The sequence below is a fragment of the Oncorhynchus mykiss genome, chromosome 19 (genome assembly GCF_013265735.2).
Source record: "Oncorhynchus mykiss isolate Arlee chromosome 19, USDA_OmykA_1.1, whole genome shotgun sequence".
Classification (NCBI taxonomy): Eukaryota; Metazoa; Chordata; class Actinopteri; order Salmoniformes; family Salmonidae; genus Oncorhynchus; species Oncorhynchus mykiss.
The window spans coordinates 15,138,279-15,165,181 of NC_048583.1; the positions used below are offsets into that span (position 1 = coordinate 15,138,279).

General features: G+C 43.4%; 2 protein-coding genes and 1 long non-coding RNA gene across 7 annotated transcripts; 1 reads left to right on the forward strand and 2 right to left on the reverse strand.

Moving 5' to 3' along the window:
* Positions 1-296: 296 nt before the first annotated feature.
* On the reverse strand, positions 297-16,145 carry LOC110497403 (zinc finger protein 566-like). 4 transcript variants are annotated; one of them, XM_021573497.2, is made up of 4 exons: positions 15,538-15,927; positions 2,519-2,594; positions 2,011-2,135; positions 297-1,802 (listed from the first exon to the last, which is right to left on the reverse strand). In XM_021573497.2, the coding sequence occupies exons 1-4, from the start codon at positions 15,718-15,720 to the stop codon at positions 684-686; spliced, it is 1,503 nt and encodes a 500-aa protein (XP_021429172.2). In that variant the 5' UTR covers positions 15,721-15,927; the 3' UTR covers positions 297-683. The 4 variants fall into 4 exon arrangements, with proteins under 4 accessions (XP_021429172.2, XP_036809664.1, XP_036809665.1 ...); XM_036953769.1 differs by lacking the exon at positions 2,519-2,594 and having other exon boundaries at positions 15,438-15,926; XM_036953770.1 differs by lacking the exons at positions 297-1,802; positions 2,011-2,135; positions 2,519-2,594; positions 15,538-15,927 and adding exons at positions 6,854-8,562; positions 8,791-8,915; positions 16,112-16,145.
* Positions 16,146-19,667: 3,522 nt separating this feature from the next.
* Positions 19,668-23,684, reverse strand: LOC118941340 (zinc finger protein 311-like). Its single transcript, XM_036953787.1, has 3 exons — positions 23,289-23,684; positions 22,730-22,860; positions 19,668-22,547 (listed from the first exon to the last, which is right to left on the reverse strand). The coding sequence occupies exons 1-3, from the start codon at positions 23,545-23,547 to the stop codon at positions 21,360-21,362; spliced, it is 1,578 nt and encodes a 525-aa protein (XP_036809682.1). The 5' UTR covers positions 23,548-23,684; the 3' UTR covers positions 19,668-21,359.
* On the forward strand, positions 23,279-26,900 carry LOC110497414. Of its 2 annotated transcripts, XR_002469670.2 has the most exons (3): positions 23,491-23,622; positions 24,549-24,676; positions 25,733-26,900. It is a non-coding gene; the product is annotated as an uncharacterized LOC110497414 (long non-coding RNA). The 2 variants fall into 2 exon arrangements; XR_005037590.1 differs by lacking the exon at positions 24,549-24,676 and having other exon boundaries at positions 23,279-23,622.
* The last annotated feature ends 3 nt before the right edge of the window (positions 26,901-26,903 follow it).

Here is a 26,903-nt window from a genome sequence, read left to right on the forward strand (position 1 = left end):
TGTCAGATGACCTGGCCTCCACAATCCCCCAACCTCAACCCAATTGAGATGGTTTGGGATGAGTTGGACCACAGAGTGAAGGAATAGCAGCCAACAAGTGCTCAGCATATGTGGGAACTCCTTCCCACATATGCATTCCTCATGGAGCTGGTTGAGAGAATGCCAAGAGTGTGCAAAGCTGTCAAGGCAAAAGGTGGCTACTTTGAAGAATCTCATATGGTTCGATTTGTTTAACACTTTTTTGGTTACTTCATGATTCCATGTGTTATTTCATAGTTTTGATGTCTTCACTATTGTTCGAATACTGTAGAGAATAGTAAAAAATAAAAATCTTGAATGATTTGGTGTGTCCAAACTTTTGACTGGTACTGTATATGTTTATATATGCCGTATATATCAGACAATGGCTGAATGCAATATTGTACCCAGGAATATTCATCACTGAAATGTGTTACTTTTGTTATTACAAAAGGTATCTGTGGACCTTTCCGCTGAATGAAATTAAAATGAATCTTTGACTTTAATGTAGGGTTTCAGGTATAGAGTGGAATGGTTTTTCAGCTGGTGTATACTGAGGTAGCTCCTCTATGAACCTCTTCCCGCAGTGCGTACACACAAACAGCCTTTCTCCCGTGTGGACCTTCAGGTCCTTCTTCAGCTGGTTCTGGAGGGAAAACGCATTTTCACACTGGGGGGCAGCTGAAGGATTTCTCTCCTGCGTGGATCCTCTGGTGCCTCTTCAGGCTGGATGAATGAGAGAAGTGCATATGACACTGGGTACAGCTGAAGGGTTTCACCCCTGTGTGGACCCTCTGGTGGATCTTTAGGTTGCCAGCCTGGGCAAAGCTCATGTGACACTGGGTACAGCTGAAGGGTTTCACCCCTGTGTGGACCCTCTGGTGGATTTCCACCTTCTGGAGGCAGCTGAAGCCTTTGTTACAGAACATGCAGAGGAACCGTTTCTCTTTACTATTGCCTGATGTTGCTCCCCCTCCCTGAGCCATGGCCCTTTGGTCCTTTGAGTTCAATACCTGATCGAAAAGGACGCGTCTGTGGGAATCCGAAGACCCCATTGATGTGGACATTGTATCGCGATCCCTGAACGCGTGTATAGGGGAGTGGGTGGCGACATTTGGATTCATCTCTACGCTTTCCTTATAATCTATGAAATCTCTGCCTTGTGAGTGTCCTTCTCCTAATTGAGTCTGGTCTGCATTCCATGTCAGAGGAACATCTCCATCCACTTCATCTACGACTATAACCTCCCTTTTCTTATCTAGGCACCCTTCAGAGTATACACTACTACTATACTGGTTCCAGTCCCCACTAGACAGATCAGTCTGTGTCTCTAAAGACAAGAGCATATTGCCAGGGTCCATCTCTGTAGAGTAAGAACAAGACGGATCATCACCACCAGTGTCTAACGTGTCACCATCACCACGGGAATGAACCTGGCTCTGGTGAAATACCGGAAAGTACTCTAGGCCGGGAGCAGGAGGACAGCCCAGTGGCCCCAGCCTTTCTGAGTCTGATCCGTGGTCAGATCCTGTATGTAAGAGCCTGTGTGTTACAGTTAAAGTCTCCTTGTCTGTCTCTGACTTGAGGACGGCGTTCGGCATTCCACTGACCTCCGTGATGCTGGGTTGGGTCCTAGAAGGTGCTGGGGCGGTGGTGGAGTCCTCCGTAGCTATAGGGGACTCTCCAACCGCTCCAGTCTGAATGTTTCTGATGAGCCGTGGGTCCTCCTCTCCTTCAGCCTTCTCCAGCTTGACTCTAGGACCTGCAGCCTCTGCATCTGCAGACTGACAAGAAGAGAGGAGGTTATTACCGGCACATGAGTTTAATTGGATAACAATGTTGCAGGGAAGTCTCACAAGCCTCCCTATGGTAGATAAATTAGGATGTACATGTAAGCAAGTGAATAGCTGATGGAAACATTTCTGAAATAAACAGGCCATACTTGATTTACAAATAACTGGAATATTTTTTATGCAACACTTTTACACTAACCTCTATCACGATAACATCCTTGGTTAAGGTTCCACTCTCCTCATCAACAGTGATTGATTGGTCATCTCTCCATCTATTGCGTCCCGCTGGCTTAACAAAGCTTCTGTGCCCTCCAGTGAGATGTCCTTCACCCGAGAGAGTGTGATTGGGGGAAGAGAGGTGTTTAGGTTAACTACTGTCAATGCTCAACACTATATTTGTACACTATTGACATTGTCTAGAATTGGCAAGGATGTAAGGTAACACTTTGTATAACTTCTTGATATACTATTTATAGATCGATTTATGTTCCATGCATCATATTGTTTTCAATTAGTAAATAACAGGGAATGAAGTAAATCAAGAAAGTCGTAAGAATATGAGTGTCTTTGCGCAAGATATTTAATTAATCAGGGGAATTATCCAAAAACTGACCAAGACACAATATTGGTTAACTCATCTTAAGTCACAAATGCGCAGAGGGGAAGTGGGCGAGAGGCCCCGCAGCTAGGCCCTCTGAAAAATGTACCTCTTGCCATTCCTCTGCTTCGGTCGAGGATCTTGACACTACTGGGACGACTGCCGAGGACGCGCTCCCGTGCCACCTTCAGTTCTAGTAGCTGTAGTTTCCTCCGCAATGCCGTGTTTTCTTTCTGGCTTTGAGACATTTCCAAACGAAACACTGCATAGTCGTCGTCTACGAGTTTACAGATCTCTGCCACGGCTGCATTCGCTAGCACCTCCATGATGGAAGTTATTTGAGTGTGAAAAACCATACAGTTAGCCATTGTTAGCTAACGTTAGCAGCTAGATAGCGTTACCAAGATACCATCTATCAACCAAGTCCTGTCTCCAACACGAACTAAACACTACCTGGGAAAAGTATGTGATGCCGTGCCGCTAAATTAGTCATATTTGGAGTTACATGGTTTCAATAAACGTCGAAATAATAACCAAAAAACCGCTAACGTGGAAATTGTTCATGGTCAATGTTCACTTCCGTTTAAACTAAAGAGAAGTGATCTTATTGGTTGGCGTCATAGCTCAAATGGTGTGGTTAAATGAGAAAGTTACGCGCCCTGTTCTTTGACTTACAGTGCTGCATATAGACCGTGACGCCGTCATGAAAAATGCGCGTTTCCATGGGGCAAAAGTCATCCTGTTGTGATTCAGGATGGCCAGATTGCTAGCAAGAATGACAAGAAACTGCTAATTGTGGAATCATAAGTGGCTCGTTTCAGCTTGTTCTAAATACCATGCCTTGTTTTGAGGTGTTTTGATTGATTTCATGTCGATACTAATATGGCTAAAATCTGTGGCTAAATATGGCTAAAATCTGTTTTGCTCCATTATTGTACATGTCGGTTTTGGTGCTAAACAACCAACCCATCTATTACATTACACATCAAATCTCCTAAGATCACTAGCTTTCAAGATGAGAGCCGACTTGTTAAAAAAATAACAGTGTGTTAGCAATAATATAGTAGAAAATAATATTACTTTATTCCATCTACACCTCAGTAAGGTCAATATTAAACTGTCCTTGTTCTAGCCTAGGTTTACTGTCACTCTAAAAACAGGTATTTATACAAGCCTGTTTCAAATGACAATGTAACAAAGGGTCGATAAGGGGTATGTGGTTAAATATCCTCTTACCCCAAGACACTTCACATGATAACTATAATATGTCAGATAAAGAATGGTTACCACATATCCCCTGTGTACATCTCAAGCCACACTGCAACAATTTCTCCCTGTTGTGGATACGCCTATGTCTGATAAGGGTACTCAGGAAGGAAAAGTTATTGTGTACATAGTTTGTACTTGAAGGGCCTCTCCTTGGTGTGAATGGTCTGGTGTTTCTTCATATAGTTCTCATCAGTGAAGCACTTCCCACACATGTGGCAGGCTTATCGGCGTCCGTCCCAATACTCGCCCTCCCATGTTGTGACCAAATGACACCAGAGGAGGTAGAAGCACGAGCCACCACCCTCAAGTAGTTAGTCTTTGAGCTCCCTCCTTGACCTCTAGCCATTGTTTGGGTGTTGTTGGGATTGTGTGCTGTGTTATAGGCTAGGTACCGCTTGTGGTGAACGCCCGTCCTTAGCTTGTCTGTATTGGTTGGGTAACTCTGAGGTAGCTGAGGAAGGCTTGAACCAGGCCCAGTCTTTGTATGAACCCATTCACCAGGCATGAGGTGAGATCCTGAAAGAGAAGACAGACTTCCTGTTAAGTCTCCCACCACTCTCTGTGAATCCTGAAGCCCAGAGTGACCTGCTCTGTTCATTATGGATACTGTGGTGTTAATATCGTAGTATCAGGAGGGTCTATCTCTATCAGCTTCCTCCCTCCACTGACCGTGAAGAGAAGGGTCTGGGCTGCAGACTAGATCCCTGATTTATGCCTCTGGGTATATCTATTGGAATTCAATCCCTTTTTGACTGCACCCTTTTTGATTGAAATGAAACCTTTCATACATATTTGCCCAATGTAGAAGTGCTCAGAAAGTGACTTTTTGGACCTGAATGACAAAACATTCAAGAGGTTTGGAACCAGTTCAGAGAACAGAACCGAAAACCGGAAAAGAACGAAACAGAACCGGGAACAAAAGTGATCTCTAGTGTTCCGGAACAGAACAGTGATCTAGGGTTCTGATTCGTCTGAGCTCAGTCCCTGCAATGATACAAAAATGACCATGTCAGTCAGCACAGAGTCAATTTTGTATTAAACTTTTACAGACACCATCACACCAACCATCCCCATATAATCTACTCTGCCTCATCATATTCATTCTTTCCTCAGTTCACCTCATCCAGTTCCCTATACATCCAAAACCAACAGAATTAACTACAAACAAACTACCTAGTACTACATTACATTACTATACTCTACACATGGGCTGTGTGCATTTTATGTTAGTGAATCCTGAGGTTGATCTTCTCTGAGAACCTCTTCCAACAGTGGGTACAGGCAACGGCCTCTCCCGTGTGGATCTTCATGTGTTTATTTAGAACCTCTTCTCACACCGGGGTCAGCTGTAGGGTTTCTGTCCTGTGTGGAACCTCTGGTGCCTCTTCAGACTGGACGAGTGGGTGAAACAGTCCGGGCACAAGTGGCAACCGAATGGTTTTTCCATCGTGTGCATCCTCTGGTGGATCTACACCTGTTTGGGGAAATGGAAGACTTTCCCACAGAATGAACACAGGAATAATTTATCTTTGGCGCTGCCACCTTTACTGATTCTTTCTCAACTACTGTCATTTGCCAATGTGCTTGTGTAGCCATTCGGCGTTGAGGCACTGGCATTGTCAGGTCTGGTTTAACATAAGGAGAGTGTGAAGAGGACGAAGGCCAGGAAGTGTCTGTGTTGTTGCAGGGTCCATGTTCCAGTTGATAGAACCTATAGAAGGCAGGCTGGCCATGGTCTCTACCAGTCTGTTGTCATGGAGACTAAGTTTGGAAGTTTTGTGTTTGACTGTCTGTTTCTGGTTGTGGTTAACAGTGTTGTTCCCCAGCCCAGAGTTGAGGACGCTGTCCCATCCACTGACCTCCACTATGTCGCCACTAACCTCCAGTTCTGGTCCGCTCGGTGATGCCGTTCCCTGGGCCCTTGGCTGCACCCGTCTGGGTCTGGAAATCCAAGATGGCCACCCAGATGGCAAGAATCGTGCAAGCAAACAGGCGGCCACAAATAAAGTAATAACAGCGCAGTACAACAGTGGTGTGCAGAACGACATCTTACAATGCAATGCATAACTCGTCGATCCTTGTCACAGAGTGGCTATTGCAGCACCGGGTTCCACTCCTATCAGCTAGAAATGAGGCTCCAGTGGGCACGCGATCACCAACACTGGAGGAGGGAAAAGCATTGCCTGGTCTGACTAATCCCGGTTCCTGTTAAATCATGCTGATAGCAGAGTCAGGATTTTGCACAAGCAGTATGAGTCCATGGACCCATCCTTCCTGGTGTCAACGGTATAGGCTGGTAGCGGTGGTGTAATGCCGGCCAATTTGCAACAGCTGCGCGATGCCATCGCGTCAGCATGGACCAATATCCATGTGGAACATTTCCAACTTATAGAATCTGCGCCCTGAAGAATTCAGGCTATTCTGGAGGCAAAAGGGGGCCTGACCTGGTACTAGATGGGTGTACCTAATGGGTGTACCTAATTAACTGTATGTCTCCCTTACCTTGCTCCTCCCATCTTTTGTCCACTCAGCAGATCAATACTCTCTGGTCAGTCTTCTATTGTTTCCTCTTTCACCAGTGCAGATCAGGCTTCCCATCCTCCATGTCTACTTCATCTGCCCTTGACCCAGGCACTGAACCCTAATTGCTCCTCAATTTGAAGCTACAGCAACAAGATGTCAATTTGTTTTTGCTGTTCTCCAAATTGTATTTTAGAGTTTTAAATTGTGTAGAAATGCAGTAAATAAGCTTAAATGTTATAGAAATTCCATGACCATGGTTCCCCAGACCCTCCTCACATCCCTCCCTCTTCACAAGCAGCACCTCTGGACCCTCCTCCTCCTGGAAGAGACAGGTGATACAGATTACACAGACATACACTCCCTAGGGTACGTACACACGCACAGATACGTTTCAGTCCTATACTGTAGTTACACAATGACTTCATTGTTGTTAAACCCATCATGGTGGACATAAACATTGCTGTGGGTAAAAATAAGTCAGCTGTGATAAGTCAAAAGTCAGACCGACCTGACTAACTATTTTGACGTGTACAGTAGGTTTGTTAGTATTATTTAGTAAGTTATTTGCTTATAAGCACTGTTTTGTGTATGCAGAATAGGGTGAGATCAGATATGATGTATGTTAAAGGGAGTCTCAATGAAAGTCTTAGAATTTAAAAGTCCCATTTTGTGTTTATTAAACATAAACACGTTTGAAATACACCATATGAAAACCACGTCTCAACAAAAAATCTGCATGATTTTAATAAACTGCATACATTCTCATTAAAAGTGTCTTGGGGAAAAAACTAAAGTAGTTGAATGGAAGTAATGAAATAGGCATTTGTGAACATTATATAGTCTACACAGTACAAACACAATATATAACACTTTTTCGGCTTATATATCTACTATGTCTGGATGCAATATTCTACCCAGGAATATTCAACACTGAAATCTGTTACTCTTGTTATTCCAAATGGATCTCTGGATCTTTTCTGCTGATAACAATGAAATTGTATCTTTGTCTTTAATGCGGAGTTTGATCTAAATGTCTAACGAGTGGAAAGGTTACTTTCTATGTTCTAGAGTGGAATGGTTTTTCTGCTGGTGTATCATGAGGTAGCTCCTCTCAGAGAACCTCTTCCCGCAGTCCGTACAGGCAAACGGCCTCTCTCCCGTGTGGACCTTCAGGTGCATCTTCAGGTTGCCAGCCTGGGCGAAGCGCATGTGACATTGGGTACAGCTATAGGGTTTCTCCCCCGTGTGGACCCTCTGGTGCCTCTTCAAGTCACCAGCCTGGGCGAAGCGCATGTGACACTGGGTACAGCTGAATGGTTTCACCCCTGTGTGGACCCTCTGGTGCCTCTTAAGGCTGGACGAGTGGGAGAAGCGCATATGACACTGGGTACAGCTGAAGGGTTTCACCCCTGTGTGGACCCTCTGGTGGATCTCCAACTTCTGGAGGCAGCTGAACCCTTTGTTACAGAACATGCAGAGGAACCGTTTCTCATTACTATTGTCTGATGTTGCTCCCCCTGCCTGGGCCTTGGTCCTTTGGTCCTTTGAGTTCAATACCTGATTGAAAAGGATGTTGCCGTGTGAATCGGAAGGCCCCATTGTCGTGGACACTGGGTCGCGATCCCTGAACGCGTGTAAAGGGGAGTGGGTGGCGACATTTTGATTTGTCCCTAAGCTTCCACTGTAATCTAACAAATCTCTGCCCTGTGAGTGTCTGTCTCCTAGATGACTATCTGCATTCCATGTGGGAGGAGCATCGCCCTCCACTTTCACAGTCACCTCATCTACCACTATAACCTCCTCTTTCTTATCTAGGCACCCTTCAGAGTATACGCTACTACTGTACCGGTTCCAGTCCCCTCTAGACAGATCATTATGTGTCTCTAAACCCAAGGGCATGTTGCCAGGGTCCACCTCTGTATTGTAAGAACAAGACGGATCATTGCCCGTCTCTAACGCGTCACCTGCATCTCGATGGGAATGAACTGTCCTTGGGCTCGGGTTACTGTAAAGTAAATACTCTGAGCCAGGAGCAGGAGGACAGCCAATTGGCCCCAGCCCCAGTCTCTCTGGGTCTGACCTGTGGTCAGATCCTGTGTGTAAAAGCCTTTGTGTTACAATTAAAGTCTCTGTGTCGGTCTCTGACTTGAGGACAGCGTTCAGCGTTCCACTGTCCTCTGTGATGTTGGTTTTGGTCCTGGGCTGGGGTGAGGCGGTGAGGTACTTTGTGGCTAAAGGGGATGCCACTCCAGCCGCTGCTTCAGTCTGGATGTTTCTGTTTTGTTGTGGGTCGTCTTCTTCAGTCCTCTCCTGCTTGACCAGAGACGATCCTCCAGGACCTGCAGCCTCTACATCTACAGACTGACACAAGAAGAGAGGAGGTTATTATTGGTACATGAGTTGAATTGGATAACAACGTCATAGTGAAGTCTAACAAGCTATAAATTAGGATGTACATGTTAGCAAGTTAATTGTTTGTTTTTTTAAAAACCTTTATTTATAAGCAAGTCAGTTAAGAACAAATTCTTATTTACAATGACGGCCTATTTGATGTACTGTAATTTTTTTATGTTACACTATTACACTAACCTCTATCACCATAATGTGCTGGGATGAGGTTCCACTCCCCTCATCAACAGTGATTGGTTGGTCATCTCTCCATGTATTGTCTCTTGCTGGCTTCACAAAGCTCTTGTGGCCTCCAGAGAGATGTCCTTCACCAGAGAGAGCGATTGAGGGAAAAGAGGTGGTTAGGTTAGCTACTGTCAATGCTCAACGCCATATAGTACACCATTGACAGTTTTTATCTGGACATGGTTCGTCAGGACCTCCACCAGCCGAAGCTAAAAGTAGTAACATTAACATTATGCCTTCTAATTGCAGTCGCTGTTCTCATAATATACAGGAGAACGATCGCTTTACGGCGAGGATAGATGTGCTGCAAGCCCAGCTTCAGACGCAATCGTTAGGCAATGGTAATTTCAGTGTAGGATGTAGTATGATCTAAAATAAAGACGCGCGACAACGAGGTTCTAGCTCCAGCCTGTTTATTAACCTAACCCTTGCATGTCCTACATAGGTACGGATGCCCCCAGTAAGTACAGATAGTAGTATAAATCTCCTCGCACAGTCCCCGCAGCCGGACAACTTTCTCATGGCTTCTGAAAGGAAATGCTGTAGGAATGCTCAACCGGTGTCGCTCATTCAGCCGACAGAAACTTTCAACCGGTTTTCCCCATTAATTAAGCAGCGAGTCGGAGTCAGAGGCCGAGCCTTCTCTGGTCTCTACTCCTCCCGTTACGGGATCTGAGACGCCGAAGGCTCCCACCATTAGCTCTGACAAATTGAAAACCCTAGTCATTGGCGACTCCATTACCCGCAGTATTAGACTTAAAAGGAATCATCCTACATTAAGGCTAATCTGAAGATGGTGCTGGCTAAAGATAAAACTGGCGAGAGTATAGGGATATTGTTATCTACTTCGAAACCAATGATGTTAGGATGAAACAGTCAGAGCTTCAGCGTGTAAATCAGCTAGAAAGATGTGTCGGCGTCGAGTAATTGTCTCTGGCCCCTTCCCAGTTAGGGGGAGTGATGAGCTCTACAGCAGTCTCACAACTCAATCGCTGGTTGAAAACTGTTTTCTGCCCCTCCCAAAAGATAGAATTTGTAGATAATTAGACCTCTTTCTGGGACTCACCAACAAACAGGACCACGCCTGGCCTGTTGAGGAGTGACGGACTCCATCCTAGCTGGAGGGGTGCTCTCATCTTATCTACAAACATAGACAGGGCTCTAACTCTCCTAGCTCCACAATGAGATAGAGTATAGGCCAGGTAGCAGGCTGTTAGCCAGCCTGCCAGCTTAGTGGAGTCTGCCACTAGCACAGTCAGTGTAGTCAGTTCAGCTATCCCCATTGAGACCGTGTCTGTGACTCGACCTAGGTTAAACATGGTGGTGTTCGCTTTAGCAATCTCACTGGAATAAAGACCACCTCCATTCCTGCCATTATTGAAAGAGATTGTGATACCTCACATCTCAAAATACGGCTACATAATGTTAGATCCCTCACTTCCAAGGCAGTTATAGTCAATGAATGAATGAATCACTGATCATAATCTTGATGTGACTGGCCTGACTGAAACATGGTTTAAGCCTGATAAATTGACTGTGTTAAATGCGGCCTTACCTCCTGGTTACACTAGTGACCATATCCCCCGCGCATCCCGCAAAGGCGGAGGTGTTGCTAACATTTATAATAGCAAATTTCAATTCACAAAAAAATAAACTACGTTTTTGTCTTTTGAGCTTCTAGTCATGAAATCTATGCAGCCTACTCAATCACTTTTTTATAGCTACTGTTTACAGGCCTCCTGGGCCATATACAGCGTTCCTCACTGAGTTCCCTGAATTTCTATCGGACCTTGTAATAATAGCAGATAATATTCACATTTTTGGTGACTTTAATATTCACATGGAAAAGTCCACAGACTCACTCCAAAAGGCTTTCGGAGCCATCATCGACTCTTGGTTTTGTCCAACATGTCTCCGGACCTATTCACTGCCACAGTCATACTCTGGACCTAGTGTAACAAATTTTTATTTATTTAACCTTTATTTAACCAGGTAGGCAAGTTGAGAACAAGTTCTCATTTACAATTGCGACCTGGCCAAGATAAAGCAAAGCAGTTCGACACATACAACGACACAGAGTTACACATGGAGTAAAACAAACATACAGTCAATTATACAGTATAAACAAGTCTATATACGATGTGAGCAAATGAGGTGAGATAAGGGAGGTAAAGGCAAAAAAAGGCCATGGTGGCAAAGTAAATACAATATAGCAAGTAAAACACTGGAATGGTAGATTTGCAGTGGAAGAATGTGCAAAGTAGAAATAAAAATAATGGGGTGCAAAGGAGCAAAATAAATAAATAAAACAAATACAGTAGGGAAAGAGGTAGTTGTGTGGATCTTAAATGTTTTTTCTCATAATCCTGGACTATCGGACCACCATTTTATTACGTTTGCAATCGCAACAAATAATCTGCTCAGACCCCAACCAAGGATCATCAAAAGTTGTGCTATAAATTCTCGGACAACCCAAAGCTTCCAAGATGCCTCTCCAGACTCCCTCCGCCTACCCAAGGACGTCAGAGGACAAAAATCAGTTAACCACCCAACTGAGGAACTAATTTTAACCTTGTGCAATACCCTAGATGCAGTCGCACCCCTAAAAACCAAAAACATTTGTCTTAAGAAACTAGCTCCCTGGTATACAGAAAATACCTGAGCTCTGAAGCAAGCCTCCAGAAAATTGGAAAGGAAATGGCTCTACACCAAACTGGAAGTCTTCCGACTAGATTGGAAAGACAGTACCATGCAGTATCGAAGAGCCCTCACTGCTGCTTGATCATCCTATTTTCCAACTTAATTGAGGAAAATAAGAACAATCCAAAAAAACATTTGATACTGTCGCAAAGCTAACTAAAAAGCAGCATTCCCTAAGAGAGGATGGCTTTCACTTCAGCAGTGATACATTTTATGAACTTCTTTGAGGAAAAGATCATGATCATTAGAAAGCAAATTACCGACTCCTCTTTACATCTGCGTATTCCTCCAAAGCTCAGTTGTCCTGTCTGCACAACTCTTTCAGGACCAAGGATCAAGGGAGTCACTCAAGTTTTTTAGTACTATATCTCTTGACACATTGATGAAAATAATCATGGCTTCTAAACCTTCAAGCTGCATACTGGACCCTATTCCAACTAAACCACTGAAAGAGCTGCTTCCTGTGCTTGGCCCTCCTATGTTGAACATAATAAAGGGCTCTCTATCCACCGGATGTGTACCCAGAAAATATTTTAAAAACTATCGGCCTATATCGAATCTGCCATTCCTCTCAACAATTTTAGAAAAAGCTGTTGCGCAGAAACTCACTGCCTTCCTGAAGACAATGTATACGAAACGCTTCAGTCTGGTTTTAGACCATATCATAGCAGTGAGACTGCACTTGTGAAGGTGGTAAATCTTTTAATGGCGTCAGACTGAGGCTCTGCATCTGTCCTCGTGCTCCTAGACCTTAGTGCTGCTTTTGATACCATCGATCACCATATTCTTTTGGAGAGATTGGAAACCCAAATTGGTCTACACGGACAAGTTCTGGCCTGGTTTAGATCTTATTTGTCGGAAAGATATCAGTTTGTCTCTGTGGATGGTTTGTCCTCTGACAAATCAACTGTAAATTGCAGTGTTCCTCAAGGCTCCGTTTTAGGACCACTATTGTTTTCACTATATATTTTACCTCTTGGTGATGTCATTAGGAAACATAATGTTAACTTTCACTGCTATGCAGATGACACACAGCTGTACATTTCAATGAAACCTGGTGAAGCCCCAAAATTGTCCTCCCTGGAAGCCTGTGTTTCAGACATAGGGAAGAGGATGGAGGGCAAATGTTCTACTTTTAAACTCGGACAAAACAGAGATGCTTGTTCTAGGTCCCAAGAAACAAAGAGATCTTCTGTTGAATCTGACAATTAATCTTGATGGTTGTACATTCGTCTCAAATAAAACTGTGAAGGACCTCGGCATTACTCTGGACCCTGATCTCTCTTTTGACGAACATATCAAGACTGTTTCAAGGAAAGCTTTTTTCCATCTACGTAACATTAGAAAATCAGAAACGTTCTGTCCAAAAATAATGCAGAAAAATTCATCCATGTTTTTGTCACTTCTAGGTTAGACTACTGCAATGCTCTATTTTCCGGCTACCCGGATAAAGCACTAAATAAACTTTAGTTAGTGCTAAACATGACTGCTAGAATCTTGACTATTGATCATATTACTCCAGTGCTAGCCTCTCTACACTGGCTTCCTGTTAAGGCAAGGGCTGATTTCAAGGTTTTACTGCTAACCTACAAAGCATTACATGGGCTTGCTCCTACCTATCTTTCCGGTTTGGTCCTGCCGTACATACCTACGGTCACAAGACACAGGCTCCCTTACTGTCCCTAGAAAAGCATGGGAGCAAACAGCTGGAGGCAGGGATTTCTCCTATAGAGCTCAATTTTTATGGAATGGTCTGCCTATCCATGTGAGAGACGCAGATTCGGTCTCAACCTTTAAGTCTTTGTTGAAGACTCATCTCTTCAGTAGGTCCTATGATTGACTGTAGTCTGGCCCAGGAGTATGAAGGTGAACAGAAAGGCACTGGAGCAACGAACCGCCCTTGCTGTCTCTGTCTGGCCAGTTCCCCTCTCTCCACTGGGATTCTCTGCCTCTAACCCTATTACAGGTGCTCTTCCATGCCGTCCCTAGGAGGGGTGCGTCACTTGAGTGGGTAGAGTCACTGACGTGATGTTCCTGTCCGGGTTGGTGTCCCCCTTGGGATGTGCCGTGGCGGAGATCTTTGTGGGCTATACTCGGCCTTGTCTCAGGATGATAAGTTGGTGGTTTGAATATATCCCCCTAGTGGTGTGGGCGCTGTGCTTTGGTAAAGTGGGTGGGGTTATATCCTGCCTGTTTGGCCCTGTCCGGGGGTATCGTCAGACGGGGCCACAGTGTCTCCCGACCCCTCCGGTCTCAGCCTCCAGTATTTATGCTGCAGTAGTTTGTGTCGGGGGGCTAGGGTCAGTCTGTTATATCTGGAGTATTTCTCCTGTCTTATCCGGTGTCCTGTGTGAATTTAAGTATTCTCTCTCGGAGGAGGACCTGAGCCCTAGGACCATGCCTCAGGACTACCTGGCCTGATGACTCCTTGCTGTCCCCAGTCCACCTGGCCGTGCTGCTGCTCGAGTTTCAACTGTTCTGCCTGCGGCTATGGAACCCTGACCTGTTCACCGGATGTGCTACTTGTCCCAGACCTGCTGTTTTCAACTCTCTAGAGACAGGAGGAGCGGTAGAGATACTCTGAATGATTGGCTTTGAAAAGCCAACCGACATTTACTCCTGAGGTGCTGACCTGTTGCACCCTCAACAACCACTGTGATTGTTATTATTTGACCCTGCGGGTCATCTATGAACATTTGAACATCTTGGCCATGTTCTGTTATAATCTCCACCCGGCACAACCACCCGGCACAACCCCTCATAGCCTGGTTCCTCTAGGTTTCTTCATAGGTTCTGGCCTTTCTAGGGAGTTTTTCCTTGCCACCGTGCTTCTACACCTGCATTGCTTGCTGTTTGGGGTTTTAGGCTGGGTTTCTGTATAGCACTTTGTAACATCAGCTGATGTAAGAAGGGCTTTATAAATACATTTGATTTGAATCACCCATTTCCTATGATATGTTACGAATTTGCAGAACATATGCTATGAATGCTAGCTGGCTAACATTAGCTAGGCTAGGGGTTAAGGTTAGGGGAAGGGTTAGATAACATGCTATGTAGTTGCAAAGTACCTAAAAAAAAGTAAGTAGTTAAAGTTGCCAATTAGCTAAAAATGCTAAAGTTGTCCGTAATGAGATTCAAACTCGCAACCTTCGGGTTGCTAGATGTTCGAGTTATCCGACTAAATTTTTTGCCTTAAGTAACCATCTGCCTTATGTAACCATACCAAACATAACCTACCATACTCATTTGGTCTCCCGGATTTACATTTTACTATGTTACATCTAGTCTATAAGACCAGGCTGACCCCTGGGCTACAGTGCAGGTCGAATGTGACAAGTTAACTATAACCAGCCTGAGTAGGCCTATTCTATTTAGAGAAATTAATCATTATCAAGTTGGTTAATGTAATGTCTGCTGAATTTGTAAAAATCCACCCGCACTCAGTCCTGCCCCACCTACTCAGCCAGTCAGGAGTAGCTACTGCGTTGCGGTCGTTGCATACTGCATACTTTTTTACTAATGGTACTTGCTAAATAGTATGCGACGATGAGTACACAGTAAGCAGTTTAAGTATGGGTATTCGGACACAACACTGTCTAGATTTGGCACGGATGTAAGGTAACACTTCGCAAAACATCTTGATATACTATTTATAGATTATGTTCCATGCATCTTATTTTCATTGAGTAAATAAATGCAGTAAATAAATCAAATATGGTTAGAATATGATATTGTGTCTTTGTGCAAGATTGCTAAGTAATCAGGGGAATTATTGCATACTATTCCAAAACTGTCAAAGACCCAATTCTGGTTAACTATGTGGTTAATAACGCATCTAAAGTCACACATGCGCAGAGGGGAACGGGGCAACAGGCCCAGAAGCCTCGTCCTGCAAAATGTACCTCTTGCCATCCCTCTGTATTGGTCGAGGATCTTGACACTACTGGGACGACTGGCGAGGACGCGCTCTCGCATTGTTCTCTCTGCGCGCTCCCGTGATACCTTCAGTTCCAGTAGCTGTAGTTTCCTCCGCAATCCCCGGTTTTCTTTCTGGCTTTGAGTTATTTCCAAACGAAACACTGCATAGTCGTCGTCTACGAGTTTACAGATCTCTGCCACGGCAGCATTCGCTAGCACCTCCATAACGGAGGCTATTTGAGTGTGAAAAACCACACAGTTAGCCATTGTTAGTAGCTAGTTAGCGTTACCTAGATAATATATATTAATATTTTGAGTTCTAGGGTTAATACATGTCTAAATAACAACAAAAACGCTTAACGTGGAAATTGATCTTGGTCGTTCTTGATTCCGTTGACTTCTTCTTTGGTAGATTGGCGGTCTTAAACGTCTAAGGTGCATGCCGCCACCTACTGTGCTGGAGTGCGTGGTCAATCACGATTCTCAAAGCTCTACTTTGATAGAAAAGAAAAACCCTTAAAACTAAATCCTCATACTACTAAGAAAATAAAAAATAGCCATATTAACTTCCAACAGACCTCCCATCCCCCAAATCCCTTCCAACCCCCCCCCAACCTTAATGACCCTACACTTGAATATCACCCTCTCCTCAACATACCTGTAACAATACAACACATGCTCCACTGTTACATCAACCATGCACTCCAGACGCAAAGCATTATGCTTACCGAACACCAACTATAACTTCCTAATCTGACCTTTGAATCTTGGTCCACCAACCTTTCTTTAGAGGGCATATAAATCCTGGCCCTTGGGCTCAGAGTCCCACCTCTTCTGCCACACATCTATCAAATAGGCTCTGATCTTACATTTGGCCTCACCTCTACCCAGTGGCAGAGTTCATCGGTTTGTCTTCTACATACAGTATTTTGAACATCTAATTCAGGAATGTATACGCCTGTTCCTGTGCGACCACTATCTGGGTTGTTTACTTCTTCTTCATGTGATTTTCCGGCAGACTGGACGCTTTGATGCGTATAGCTGCTGTTGACAAGTCGGAGTGTGAATTTTACATTTTGGTCCCAAAAAAAAGAGAAAAGGGGAAACATTTAAATTGCAGCACTATCTAACCCTGCACCTATATGCTATCCCCCCAAACCCACCACCCCATCCCACTACTTTGGCCCCAAGAGATCCTACATCAGGCCGCCGGTCTGGGAGGAACACCCTGTAGGTCTTCTGTACTAAAATCCCTCATACCCAAATATTTCTCTGCTGCTGCAACTACCACATCTATCTTTGATTTATGTGATTTCTGCTCCATCAGTGCAGTGCAGTTGATCACCATGGCTATACACACAAGAAATCCAACCTTTCTAAAATGTATCCTCTCTGGATCTCTTTCATTTGCTCTAAGTTATTGTCTAACTTGTTGGGAAAGTGGTCAAAGTAGCTGATTTGTGTCAAAAGTTGAAAGTTTGGAAGTCATGTCACAATGGGCCGTTTAGAATGCTGAGGAAATCCCATGAAAGTAGATGGACAAAAAGCTTCATAGTGTAACGAAACAGGCAGGGAGCAGGTCTCGAACCCTCGACCTTCGAGCCCCGGCGCGTTATCGACCGTGCCGCAAAAGCATTCTCGTGCGGCAGAGTCGATTTCCGCACTTACAACCCCAGGGTCGTTACAATATTTTATAAAGTATGAAGTATATCAAACACTTGTCATAAGTATATGACAACTGTAATAATAGAGAACAGAAGACAATGAGGCACTGAAGTTAAGTAAATTAAAAATATATATATTTCACAACGTATTTGGACAACAGAGGGATGTTCATGAAGTCCTCTCTGGGCTGGAGGAGGATCAGTGGGTAGAGGGACTCTCTGCCTGGAACGGGGAACCCCTTTCTCTCAGAGCACCTCTGACCCCGGCGTGGACACACATTAACTGAGTATAGCATAATGTACATGTGAAAATTCATTATTTGAAATGCAAATGTAGACTTTTTTTTAATGCTAATGAAGACAGAACTAATGCAAGCAGTGAAATGTGATACCAATGTTTTGGTCAAGATTCATACCTGGGAGATGTCTGAAGTGAAAATGCAATACACTGGGTTGTGATAGCTTCAGTATCTCTGCAGCACATCTGAATGGAAGCAAGTTTGTGGTTGTGAAATGAACACTGGATCCAGCAGGGTATTATTTTCTGTGGTCGTAGCTTGTATCAACTGTGCGTACCCTCTCTCGTACAACAACGTCAAGATGGGCTTGTCAATCTGGACAGCAGATCCTTGTGGAAGGAGTGTGTGTACTGGTCTCAATGTTTTTGTGACTTCTTAACTGTAGAAAACAAAAATTGTGGCACATCTAACAGACTGAGTCAAGAGGGCTATTAAATGCAAAGTGAGACCAAATGTTGCTATGCTAACCAGGGAAATGTCACCAACGAAGTTACATGAGTGGGACGTTAGCTCAATGAAAGCAGTCGATGAGGTTACTAAAACATCTCTAACCTTTGATTGTTAGAAACTATTCCTGTTCTGATTTAATATTTGAAAAGCAGAGGAAGATTTCCTACACTAACTTTTTGTCTCACTTCTTGGGAAAGTGGTTAGAATTGCAGTTGTTAGAATTTTTTTTATGAGGTTACCAAAACAGCTCTATCGTTAGAATCTGATTTCAGATTTGAATAGCAGAAAAGTAGAGGAAGAGTTCAAACACACACTTTGTGAAAGTTGTCAAAGTAGCAGATTTGTGTCAAATGTTATATTGTTGTTTACAGTGAATATAATAGATTGTTGGAAGTCAAGATGTCACAATGGACCCTTTAGAATGTTGTAGAAATCCCATGAAAGGGATTTCCAATGCCTCGCAAAGAAGGTCACCTATTGGTAGATTGGTACAAATAAAAAAAAGCAAACATTGAATATCCCTTTGAGCATGGTGATGTTATTAATTACACTTTGGATGATGTATCAATACACCTAGTCACTACAAAGAAACAGGCATCCTACCTATCTCAGTTGCCGGAGAGGAAGGAAGCCGCTCAGGGATTTCACCATGAAGCCAATGGTGACTTTAAAACAGTTACATTGTTTAATGGCTGTGATAGGAGAAAATTGAGGATGGATCAACAACATTGTAGTTACTCCACAATACTAACATAAATTACAGAGTGAAAAGGAAGCCTGTACAGAATAAAAATATTCCAAAACATGCATTCTGTTTGCAACAAGGCACTAACGTAATACTGCAAAACATGTGGCAAAGCAATTAACTTTTTGCTCTGAATACAAAGTGTTATGTTTGGGGCAAATCCAATACATCACTGAGCACCACTCTCCATATTTTCAATCATAGTGATGGCTGCATCATGTTGTGGGTATGCTTGTAATCTTTAGGGACTGGGGAGTTTTTCAGGATAAAAAAAATAATTGGAATGGAGCTAACCACAGGCAAAATCCAAGAGGAAAACCTGGTTCAGTCTGCTTTCCACCAGACACTGGGAGATGAATTCCCCTTTCAGCATGACAACCTAAAACACAAGGCCAAATCGACACTGGGGTTTCTTACCAAGAAGACATTGAATGTTCCTGAGTGGCCGAGTTACAGTTTTGACTAAAATCTACTTGAAAATCTAACCTTAAAACAGTTGTCTAGCAATGTCCAACAACCACTTTGAAAGAGATAGAAGAATTTTGAAAATAATAAATGGGCAAATGTTGCACAATCCAGGTGTGGAAAGCTCTTAGAGACTTACAGACTCACAGTTGTAATTACTGCCAAAAGGTGCTTCTACAAAGTATTGACTCAGGGGTGTGAACACTTACGTAAATTAGATATTTCTGTATTTCGTTATTAATACATTTGCAAAAATGTCTAAAAACACGTTTTTGAATTCAGGCTGTAACACAACACAATATGGAATAAGTCAAAGGGTATGAATACTTTCACTGTATATTCCGGACTCTGACAAGGCTCGTTCTAATATTTCTTAATTTCTACATATATATAAAATATATATTTGTTAACATTTAACTAGGCAAGTCAGTTAAGAACAAATTCGTATTTACAATGACGGCCTACACCGGCCAAACCCAGACAACACTGGGCCAATTGTGCACCGCCCTATAGGACTCCAAATCACGTCCGGTTGTGATACAGCCTGGATTTGAACCAGGGTGTCTGTAGTGACGCCTTTAGCACTGAGATTCAGTGCCTTAGACCGCTGCGCCACTCGGGATTATGTGTGTATTGTTTTATGTTACCTGGCATTAATTACTGAACTGTTGGAGCTAGAAACACAAGCACTTGGCTGCACCTGTGATATCATCTGCAAATCTGTGTATGTGACCAGTGAACTTGATTAGATTTGTTAAAGCGCTGTCGGGTGAATGCAGAACAGGGTGAAAACCACACACACACACACAGACCTCAACTAAGAAACTGCATTAACTTGATAAACTGCATTCATTTCCTCATTAAGTGTCTTGGAAAAAAAATGTAGTTGGTTAATGGATGTATAAAATAGGCATTTGTGAACATCATATAGCCTACACCAGTGATCACCAACCAGTCAATCTTCAAGACATTCCACACCAAACATTTCTGTAGAAAAGAACGACGATAAAGGTTGTGATAAAGGCTTGCGCTCCTTTTTAAATTTGATTTGTGTTGCGCTGTTGGCGGTAGGTGCCGTCACCGGTTAAGCAAAGTCTTCCCATTTTGAACCATTCCATTTGTTTGAAAAGACAAACCTACCAGGCGGACCGAGTGAGTGCGCCTACTGCACTGGCCAATCAGGTAGCTCAAATCACTGTGCCTACAGAGCTTCCACAGTAAAGTTTGATACTAGCCTACGTAAGACTTAATAACTTTTAAAACCATGACCACAGAGACTGTCAAAGAATACAGTAAAGAGCTGCTGTTTTTATGAGTGAGTTCATGTCAAAAATAAAAATGATTCAGCACCATTGCAATACATAAAATGCTCTTCAATACTACTTCCACTCACGATGCAGCTGCAATGAATGAGTAGCCAAGTGTATTGCTAGCCCTGCGGTTTTTATTATTATTAGTCCATCGTCGTGTCTACTTTAAGAGGAATATTTCACTTCCGACTCGAGTTTCGCCATCAGGTGGAAGACGATGTCCCCTCTCTCTGTTCAGTCTCACCAGAGGAAAAGTAGGAGAGAGCAGTGACTGTGAGAAGTGGACCCTCTGCTGTTCTTTCCCTCCCTCCACTGAGACTAATGCTGTGTTCGAAACAACTGGGAACTCTGAAAAAATCGAGATCCAACTGGAAAGAATTGCTTTGAATTCCAAGTCAGAAATTCTGGCATCTTTCTAGATCTCAGACTTTCCAACCTGAAGATTACTGACATCATGATTTGACCTAGTTTTTTCCCCGAGCTCTCATTTGTATTGAAAGCACCATGACAATCAGATGCAGGTACCATCAGTCCAGTAAAATAAAAAAGCAAATGATTTCAATTTATGCTAAGCAAGTTGCTACACCAACTGATCTATTTTGTAAACAAAGCTTGAGTTTTGAAATATGTCTGAGAGGTCTGAGAAGAAAAAATATTGGCAGGCCAGGCATGCTGTGATAATGCTGTGATAATGTATTAGTCCTACTGCCCAAACCTCATTCCTACAAAACTGTTAAGTAATGTTTTTTTAAAATTCTGAGCGATAGATCAATGAAAGTGATCTTGAATAGGTTGGTGACCACTGGCCTACACAGTATTGTAGGATGCATTATTCTACCCAGGAATATTCAACACTGAAATCTGTGACTCTTGTTAATCCAAATGTGCTGCTGACAACAATGAAAGTTAATCTTTTAATGCAGGGTTTGATCTAAAAGTCAGAAGCTATCGAGTCAAATGGTTACTTTCTATGTTATAGAGTGGAATGGTTTTTCTGCTGGTGTATCCTGAGGTAGCTCCTATCTGAAAATCTCTTCCCACAGGGCGTACAGGCAAACAGCCTCGCTTCAGTGTGGATCTTCAAGTGCATCTTCAGATGGTGCTGGTGGGAGAACCTCTTCTCACACTGGGGGCAGCTGTAAGGTCTCTCTCCTGTGTGGACCCTCTGGTGCCTCTTTAGGTCACCAGCCTGGGCGAAACACATGTGACACTGGGTACAGCTGAATGGTTTCTCCCCTGTGTGGACCCTCTGGTGCCTCTTCAGGTTGCCAGCCTGGGCGAAGCGCATAGAACACTGGGTACAGCTAAAGGGTTTCACCCCCTGTTTTTTGCCAGATGTTGCTTCCCCTCCCAGAGCCTGGGCTCTAGCCCTGTCTTTTGAGTTCAATGCCTGATCCAAAAGGGCACAGCCGTGTGAATCGGAAGGCCCCATTGACGTGGACACTGGGTCGCGATCCCGGAACGGGTGGACGACATTTGGATTTGTCTCTAAGCTTTCCCTGTAATCTAAGAAATCTCTGCCTTGTGAGTGTCTGTCTCCTAGGTGACTATTTGCATTCCATGTGGGAGGAGCGTCACCCTCCACTTTCACAGTCACTTCGTCGACGACTATAACCTCTCCTTTCTTATCTAGGCACCCTTCAGAGTATACACTACTACTGTACCGGTTCCAGTCCCCTCTAGACAGATCATTCTGTGTCTCTAAATCCAAGGATACGTTGCCAGGGTCCATCTCTGTAGCGTAAGTACAAGACAGGTCATCAATGCCTGTGTATAACACCTCACCATCTCCACGAGAATGAACCGTCCTCTGGACCTGGTGAAATATCGGTAAGTATTCTGAGCTAGGAACAGGAGGACAGCCCAATGGCCCCAGCCCAAGTCTCTCTGGGTCTGATTCGTGGTCAGGTCCTGTGTGTAAGAGCCTGTGTGTTACAGTTAAAGTTTCAGTGTCCGTCTCTGACTTTAGGACAGCGTTTGGTGTTCCACAGACCTCAGTGACAATGCGTTGGTAACTGGACTGCGCTGGGGCGGTGTCCTCCGTGGCTACAGGGGGCATTTCAGTCGGTCCAGTCTGGATGTCTCTGCTTTGCTGTGGGTCCTCCTCTCTTTCAGTCTTCTCCTGCTTGACCCCAGGACCAGCAGCCTCTGCATCTGCAGACTGACTCAAGAAGAGGTTGTTACCATTAAATTAGTAAAATTGGATAAATGTTGTAGGGAAGAAAGTTTCACAAGCTCCCTTATGGCAGATAAATAAGGATGTACATGTAAGCAAGTGAATAGCCGGCCACATTTGATTCACAAAGTAACTGTAGTTTTTTAATGTAACACTATTACACAAACCTCTATCACGATAACGGGCTGTGTTGAGGTTCCACTCCCCTCATCAACAGTGATTGGTTGGTCATCTCTCCATGTATTGTGTCCCACTGGTTTCGCAAAACTCCTGTGGCCTCCAGTGAGATGTCCTTCACCTGAGTGATTGGGGGAAAAGAGATGGTTAGGTTAGCTAATGCTCAACGCTGTATTGTACTCTATTGACAGTTTTGAAACTGGCTATAATTGGTAAGGATGTAAGATAACACTTCTCATAAATTGATAAACTATTTATTGAGAAATGTATTATGTTTGATGCATCACAATGTTTTCATTGAGTTAATAATAGGACATGCAGTAAATCAAGAATTTGATAAGAATATGGTTAAAATATCATATTGTGTCTTTGCTCAAGATAACTAAGTAATCAGGCGAATTATTGCATACTATCCAAAATATGACCAAGACCCAATTCTGAGGAACACATCTGAACACATGTGCAGAGGTGGACGGTGCGACAGGCACTGAGCTATATATGAACCGCGACAGGCCGCACAAGCTCGGCCTTCTGCAACATGTACAGTACCTCTTGCCATTCCTCTGTGTCTGTCGACGAGCTTGACACTACTGGGACGACTGGCGAGGACGCGCTCCCGTGCCACCTTCAGTTCGAAAAGCTGTAGTTTCCTTCGCAATGCCCTGTTTTCTTTCTGGCTTTGAGTTATTTCCAAACGAAACACTGCATAGTCGTCGTCTACGAGTTTACAGATCTCTGCCACGGCTGCATTCGCTAGCACCTCCATGATGGAGGCTATTTGAGTGTGAAAAACCATACTGTTAGCCATCGTTAGCTAACGTTATCCGCTAACTAGCTGGCTAGCGTTACCTCGACAATCGATAACATCTGTCAACCAAGTGATGTAAGTATGTGATGTTGTGCAGTTAAATTGTTCATTTTGAGTTCCATGGTGTTAATAAACGTATAAATAACAACAACTCTAACGTGGAAATTGTTCTTGGTCGCTGTTCTTTTCCGGTTACACTTCTTCTTTGGGTTTTATGTCGAACTACAAGCAAAAATATGTATTGTCGCCACCAACTGTGCGGAATGAAATAAAAGATCCCAAAATACTAAATTAATGTCGATAAAAATACTGACTACCCGAAATCTCCCATCAACATGATCCTGTCTTCATCTGTTTAAATCAATAATCCATGTCTGATCCCTACACCGGCTCAGGAGCCTGGGAGGATAGCACCTCTTCCATCTGCAATAACCCTGGTAAATCTTCCGCTGTGAATTACTGAAGACCCAGATACTTTTCCTGCTGCAGCTACAATTAGTTCCTTTCTACTTGAGCTGTGCAGCTTCACAGCTGCAATGAAAGCCACAAAATCCACTTTCTTTACATACAGCAAGTCTGCTTCTGTTGGTTGTCAAATGGGCCTAGTGACTATGAGCATTGATGTATCAACTACAGTACCATTTCTTCAACTTCACTTGCTCACTCAATTATTTTGATTGCCTCCGCATAGAGCGGTACATCTGAGCTCCTAACTTTTGCCACCTCAACCTCCTTCACCCTTACAGGGCACTCCACGAACTCTGGGCCATGATCCCAACCACAATTGCAACAAGGCCATTCTTCACTCCGATCTGTATACTCCACCCGTCTGCACACACTTGAAACATGGCCATATCCTATACAATTTGTACACTGTTTTGGTGATAAAAGCTCTTGCTGCGTAACTCATATACCCTAGCTTCACATGCGTAGGGAGGTGCTCATCATCAAAAAACAATAGAACCGACTAACTTTCTTCCAATCTTCTTTCCACCATGCAGGTCAAGCGACGGGCACGAACCACACCTGGGATTCCTGTCACAAGGTTTTCCTCCCTAACTTCCATCGACACCCTGGAGACACCCTACTCCGGAGTTCAAAGCACGATACTTCGGGTGACTCGATTCTTGTGAGACCCACTGCCCTCTTCCTCTGTTCCTCAGACACAAAATGAATTTAGCCCACTCCTGGTCACTCTGATTGAACTTTTATCAACATACGATTCACCCTCTTCGAGACCCCGAACGGATATGCCAGAAAAACATCATCATCAAAAAATCTCATCCCCAACAAGAAACGAATCCTTGTCGGATATATTATCATCCCCTGTAATTATTGACACTTTTAAAATGTTTCATTCCATTCTTCGACACTACTGTTGTCCATTCCTCTCCTTCAACTCAACTCAAACTCGGTATTCACTTCTGCCATCACCGACGGCTACCCCCCCATCCTCCAAATCCCTTCCAAACCCCATTAAGCCTCAATAACCCTATACATCGACCATAGACTTCAGACACAAACCATTCACATGCTTGGCAACCAGATGTAATGTACTAGGTACAATCGGGCAAAAACCACCTCTTCCTTCCTAATCTGACTTTCTTCGGAGGGCATATCAATGCAGACCCTTGGTCTCATTTTTCCATCTCTTCTGCCACACATCAATCAAAATGGCTTTGATCTTACATTTGGCCTCACCTCTACCCAGTGGAACATTAATATCAATTACATCTTGTTTCAAATCACTTTTGGCTATCTGGTCTACAATTTCATTCCCTTCCATGACCGAATGAGCTGGGACCAAGCAGAATCTCACTAATATACCTAGGTTCTCAATTCTCCATAATAATATTAATGCCTCCAATAGTACATCACTCCTATTCGATTTGCCAGATGATAAACTATTCAATACAGACAGGGAATCTGAGTATACTATAATTCTGACAGGTTGTACATCCTCCACAGTTCAACTGAGTATACGGAAAGTTCATCTGTTAGTCTTCTACATATCTGCACATCAAATTCAGGAACGTAATCACCTGCTCCTGTGCGCCTACTAGCTGGGTCCTTGGATCCATCTGTGAAAAGCCGTAAAAATGCATAAAAACTAATACCAATGTAATTGTCAACCAGTTTCCCTATATCACTGACTTCTGACCTATCTTTTCTTTTCTCTACCAAGGTTAGATCAACAACAGGATCTTGGAGTAACCACTGAGGAACATCCCCTATCACCACAGAAGGGCCAACCTCCAATTCCCTCAGACCACTCATCAGCAAGCTTTCCAACTGTCCAACCAAAACCACTGCCCTGTCTACTAATATATTCCCAACAGTCATCTAGAACAGTAGCAGTGGGATGGTCAACCTCACAGCCTTTCAGCCTAACCCAATAAGCTAATTACCATTTTTACACTGAAAATCCAAAAGCATCTCACCTATCTCCACTAGTAAGGCACATACAGATGTTGATTTAAATGCACCAATACATATCCTTAAAGCTATATACTGGATTCTGTCCAGCTGCTGAAGACAAGTCTTTGCCGCTGTTCCATAAACTATACACCCGTAATCAATTGTCGTTCTGATCAGAGCTCTATAAATATCCATCAACGATTGTCTATCAGCACCCCATTCATAACCAAAGACCAAGCACATAAGATTCACCACCTTCTAACACTTTTTTTCAACATTTGACATGATATTTCCATGTATATCGCTCATTGAACCATAGACCCAAATATTTGTACTTAGAAACCCTCCCCATAGGCTGACCTTACAGAAACAACTGTATATTATCAGCAACTTTCTTCTTAGAGAAGAACATACAGCAAGACTTTCGCCACTGACAATTCAAAACCCCAGTCAATTGACCATCTTTCAAAATCCACTATAGCTTGTTGAATAGATTGTCACATGAGAGATATTCCTTGTCCCCTTTCAAATAGCTCTATCATCAGCATATAGGTAAGCCCCAATACTCCAACCTACATTCAAAAACACATTGTTAATCATAATATTGAACAAAATAGGACTGATCACACTGCCTTGAGGAATACCATTGTCAACTCCACAGGCATCAGATAAAATGGATCCTATTTTAACTCAAAAAGAGCGATTAAATAAGAACACCAAAACTCAGTTGTATATTCTCCCACCAATACCAAGTCTATCCATCTTAATCACATTGTATTGTATGCCTTTTCAATGTCAAAAAAGACAGTAGCCATTATTTCATGACCAGAGGTTTTTCAACTTCATTGTTCACCTTTACTAAAACATCCAAAGTAGATCTACCTTTATGGAATCCACTTTGCCATTGACTCAATAAAAATCTATGTTCCAGGAAATCT